Source organism: Ceratina calcarata, unplaced genomic scaffold (genome assembly GCF_001652005.2).
Source record: "Ceratina calcarata isolate Rehan_Ccalc_2016 unplaced genomic scaffold, ASM165200v1 scaffold2806, whole genome shotgun sequence".
In the NCBI taxonomy this organism is placed as follows: Eukaryota; Metazoa; Arthropoda; class Insecta; order Hymenoptera; family Apidae; genus Ceratina; species Ceratina calcarata.
Window position 1 is genome coordinate 1 of NW_017150353.1, and position 5,521 is coordinate 5,521.

At 39.3% G+C, this 5,521-nt stretch overlaps 1 protein-coding gene across 1 annotated transcript; it reads left to right on the top strand.

The window, feature by feature from the left end:
• Nucleotides 1–674: 674 nt before the first annotated feature.
• On the top strand, nt 675–5,236 carry LOC108623602 (uncharacterized; the record flags this gene model as incomplete). The annotated part of the gene is made up of 5 exons (XM_018022197.1): nt 675–3,315; nt 3,441–3,791; nt 3,909–4,061; nt 4,258–4,309; nt 4,420–5,236. Coding segments are annotated over exons 1-5 (4,014 nt in total), but the record flags the coding sequence as incomplete, so codon positions are not given.
• Between the last annotated feature and the right edge of the window lie 285 nt (nt 5,237–5,521).

The following is a 5,521-nucleotide window of genomic DNA, read 5'->3' on the forward strand; positions in this document are numbered from 1 at the left end:
TGGAGCAGTTAAAGAGGAGTAGGACAAGTTTACGTATAGCGTTTACAAAAGTGTTGAACACTTTGAATGCTCTGTTGGACAGTATTACAGCAGGAACTGCGGAGTTAACGGTGGCTTACACTTTGGTGGCTGATAAGCATAAAGATTTGGAAACTATTGCGGAGAAAATTATAGGCGAACTGTTTAAGGGCGAGGTAACAGAAGACACAATTCAAAAGGAGTATGATGAACACGACGCATATAAAAGTAAGTTCTTACTGGCAAAGCATAAATTTGACAGTCGCATTGCTACCAGAAATAATAGAACTCAAAGTGCAATTCAGGCGGATGCAAGCACTAGTACGAGTGCGACTTCATCAGAAGTGAGAAAGACATTTAATTTGCCGAAAATCGAATTAGTTAAGTTCAGTGGTAATGTACGCGAGTGGCTTCAGTTTTGGAGTTTATTTAAAAAGATACATGAGAACACTAATATGGAGAGAGAGGATAAATTCCAATATCTGATTCAAGCAATGGTGCCCGATTCACGCGCTGCTGAGCTAGTAAAGAGTTATCCGCCGACGGGAGAAAACTATGAAAAGGTAATCGAAGGCTTAAAGAAGAGATTCGGTCGCGATGATCTCCAAATCGAAGTGTACGTGCGAGAGCTTTTGTAATTAGTACTTCAAAATGCCATGTCGAAGAAAGAAGTACAGCTTTCGAGTTTATATGATAAAATAGAGTCATATTTGAGAGCATTAGAAACACTCGGTGTAGCGACTGATAAGTGTGCAGCAATGCTTTTCCCGTTGGTGGAATCATCATTGCCAGAAGAATTGCTTAGAGTATGGCAACGATCGAATAGCACCAATGACTTTAATGAGTCCGTGAGTTCCTCAGATGCTTCAAAAACACGGTTAACAAAGTTGATTAAATTTTTAGAGTTAGAAGTACAAAACGAGTTGCGTATTTCAATGGCCGTGAAAGGGTTTAATCTTAGAGATCAAAGTGAAACAGAACGTTCTAAGAAAACCAAGCCACAGACTACAGGAAAAGACATACCAAGTGCGCGTAGTTTAATTAACAAGGGCAGAGAGGTTGTCTGCATATTTTGTCAAAAGAGTGATCACGACAGTGCGAAATGTACTCAGGCAAAGACTATGTCCCTTGCAGAGAGACAAGAGGTTGTGAAGAGAAAGCGTGCGTGTTTCAATTGTTTAAAAATTGGTCACAATAGGAGATTTTGTCGGGTGTATCTCAAATGCACGAAGTGCGCTCGTCGCCACGTTGACATTATGTGCAGAGAAGAAAGTCGGAGTGATACGCAAAGTGAGAAACCGCAAAATTCTTTAAGTGCCGTTAATATACAGAAAGAATGCAGTTTAGCTATATCGTGTAATGTGCCGAGTACTTTTATGCAAACACTAAAAGTTAAATTACGCAATGACTCGAGTGAGGTGATTGTGCGCGCGGTGATAGACACTGGATCGCAAAATTCATATATTATAAAAGAAATGGCTGAACGATTAAAATATGAACCAGTGGGGAAGCAAGATTTAGTGCATTTACTTTTCGGAGGCGAGAAAACGAACATCACCACGCACAACAGGTATTTGATTCGCGTCGGCAGTCTGGATGACACATACAGGTGCAATTTTCAAGCGCTCGAAGAGGATCTGATTTGTGCAGACGTACCGAGTGTAACCAAAGGAGTGTGGCTACAGGAATTGGACGAGATTAATGTTAAGTTAACAGATGTTTGCAGTGAAGAGAAAACGGTAGCTATTCTCATTGGCGCGGACGTGGCAGGAAAATTGTTTACTGGTAGGATACACGTGTTAGACAGCGGCTTAACTGCAATGGAAACACGTTTAGGATGGACACTTATGGGTAAAGTACCGACAATAAAAGGAGACATAAATTTGGCCGCGACCACTATTTCCATGTACGCCAAAGAAGCGGATATTAAGGATCTTTGGGACCTGGACGTGTTGGGGATTAGGGATCCTATCGAATGTAAGACACAAAAGCAACACAACGAACACGTGGAAAAAATGTTTATAGACGCAGTTACAAAAAATACCGAGGGTCGTTACGAAGTGAGGTTGCCATGGTTAGAGTGCTATCCAGAATTTAAGGATAATAAGATGCTAGCTCTTCGACAGCTAGAAACAATGACAAAGAAACTTCGGGCAGCCGGCAGGTATGAAGATTACGATGGTGTTTTTAAGGACTGGCTCAAGGAAGGTATTATAGAACGTGTCCCGCCGGAACAAGAGTCTCGTCAGGGTAATTATATACCACATCGACCGATCTTCAAGGAAAATTCGACGACCACTACGAGGCCTATTTACAATGCGTCGGTGGAAGGAAAAGGGTTGCCGTCACTCAACAGCTGCCTGGAAAAGGGTCCTAACTTGATCGAATTAGTTGCCGCCATACTATTACGTTTTAGGGAAGGATGTCTGGGTGTAATTGCAGATATAAGAAGAGCTTTTGTACAGATAAGTATACATCCAGCGGAGCGTGATTTTCTCAGATTTTTTTGGTATGACGACGAAGGAAAAGTTATAGTTTATAGACATTGTAGAGTGGTATTTGGTGTTTGTAGTAGTCCGTTTATTCTAGGAGCAATAATCAATTTGCATTTATCGAGCGTATTGAATTCGTTTAGCGGGAACTCGATTACGGAGATAGTTTATAATAATACGAAAAAACTTAAAAGAAGTTTTTATGTTGATAATTGCGTGACGAGTGTGAATAGTGTGGATGAATTGAATGTTTTCATGAACAATGCAAAAACCGTGATGGAGTCAGGCAAATTTGATTTACGCGGATGGGAATATACGAAGGACGGCGGTGCCAAGGGCTTTAGCAATGTGCTCGGATTGTTGTGGGACAAAGAGCTAGACACGTTATCCCTAAACATAGCTAATCTAGAGAAATTAGTTTTTGAGAAATTGACAAAAAGAGATATTCTATCGGTAGCCCACCGTATTTTTGATCCCCTCGGTTTTGTTTGTCCAATAGCACTCGGACCTAAGATTTTATTGCAGGAAGCTTGGGCGGCCAAGTTATCTTGGGACGAGGAAGTAAGTGACGATATACAGAAACGTTTTATGCAATGGATTAACGAACTGAGGAATATAAACCAAATTAAGATACCTAGATGCATGATCGGAATGGTAGACGAGACAGATGAGATCAGCTTGCACGTATTTGTTGACGCGAGTGAATTAGCTTATGCTACAGTCATTTTTATTAGAATTCAGCGAGAAGATGACGTACAAGTATATTTTGTTCAAGCAATAACACGAGTCGCTCCTGCAGTCAAAAGTAAGACGAATACACGCATCAGTATACCGCGACTGGAATTATTAGCTGCAACGATTGGGGCAATTTAGCAGCACAAGTCATAGAGTCATTAGATATGAAAAATGTAAAACTTTATTATTGGACAGATTCGTCAACAGTAGTTACATGGATTCAGCGGGAGAATAATTGGAGTGTTTTCGTCTCAAATAGAGTCAAAGAAATTAGGCAATTGACAGATTACAGGCAGTGGAGGCATATACCTGGCCATCGGAACCCTGCTGATTTACCGTCAAGAGGCTGTACGGTTCATCAGTTATTAACTTCGAAGTGGTGGGAAGGTCCAGATTGGCTTAAGGAAAATAAAGAAAAGTGGCCTGCTGCACAAGTTTTAAGTATTGACGAAACAGAGGTCAATTCTGAGTTAAAGAAGTCGACTCTAGTACAGAACACCACATTGTTAAGCGTTAAAACTAAAGATATTACAGTTGAGAAAGATAGTTTGTTTTATAAGTTTTCCAGTTATTCTAAGATAGTTTGTGTCGTGGGGTGGATTATGAGATTTATTTTTAATTGTAAAAGTAAGACAATGAAGAAAAAAGAAAATTTTTTGACAGCAGATGAGTATTGCAATGCAAATATAAAGTTAATGAAGATGATACAAGGCAAACATTTTGATACTTTAGATGATGAACGCATTAAAGCTTATGCTCCTTTCATGGATGATCAAGGACTTATCAGATCAAAATCCAAGCTTTTGTATAGAGAAGGCAATTTCAATTTTAGGTGTCCTATTATTTTGCCAAACAATGACTATTTGGTGCATTTATTAATTAGAGAAAAACATATAGAGCTTAATCATGCCGGAGTAGTAATAACGATGAACGCACTAAGAGAAAAGTATTGGATTTTAGGAGAGCGAAAAAGCGTTAGGAAAGTAATAAAAAATTGCGTGAATTGTTGCAGACATGAAACTAGACAAGTTAGTGCACATACCGCGCCGTTACCGCTCGATAGAGTAAGGGATGCGTTGATATTTGAGGTAATAGGAGTAGATTTTGCGGGGCCGATTTATTTAAAAGGCGGACAAAAGAGGTGGATATGTCTTTTTACGTGCGCTGTTTATAGGGCAGTTCACTTAGAATTGGTAAGTTCATTGAATGTCGCCACATTTTTAATGGCTTTGCAAAGGCATATATCTAGACGAGGTAGACCGAGCGTCATTTACAGCGATAATGGTACCAACTTTGTTGGTTTAAATAATCAATTAAGTACATTAGATTATGAGAAGATCGCGAAGACAGTCGCAATACAACAGATAGAGTGGAAATTTAATCCACCATCAGCTCCTTGGTGGGGAGGATTTTGGGAACGTCTCATTGGTGTGCTTAAAAGATTGTTGAGACGCACACTTAAGAAAACGTGCCTTAGTTTCGAGGAAATGATGACGACGTTAATAGATTGCGAGGCTGTCATAAACTCGCGACCGATAACTTTCCTGTCAGATAGTCAGGAAGAGATAATGCCTTTGACTCCGTCAATGTTTTTACATGAAGTGAGAGAAATTGGTGTATTAGATTTAGAAAAAATAGAAAAAGTTAAGTTAAATAAGCGTTTTTCATATAGACAAAAGATAAAGCATGATTTAGGACAAAGGTTTCGAAATGAATACCTAGGCGCGCTGAAACATCAGAAATGTAAGGGCGAAAATTTCAAGAATTTAAAAGTTGGTGATATAGTGCTAATAGACAATGATAATGCAAAACGTTTAGATTGGCCTTTAGCTAAGATCAAGCAATTATTCCTCGGAAAAGATGGCTATGTACGCGTAGCGCGACTAATTACAGCATCAGGTGAAATTACGCTACCAGTTCAACGTCTTTATCCACTAGAATTGAATGCTGATTGTAATAGTGAGAACGAAGTACGAATGGTATGCGAAAAGGTAAGAGTACCCACCAGTGAAAACAGTGTACCTTTGGTGAATGAGGAACTACAAGAAATTAAAACCAGAAGTGGACGAATTTCAAAGAAACCGGAACGTTTAACTTATAGTTAGTTTTCCACCCTGGAATATTTAAGTAATGGATAGGTGTTACTCGTAAGAAAAGACGTGATGTGATTATGAATTTTTTTTTCTTTTTTTTCGGCTGGGGAGAATGTCGAGTTAATATATAAGCAACAGGATGTAAGGTTCAAATAGACGATAAAGAGGCGATCGCGGCACTGT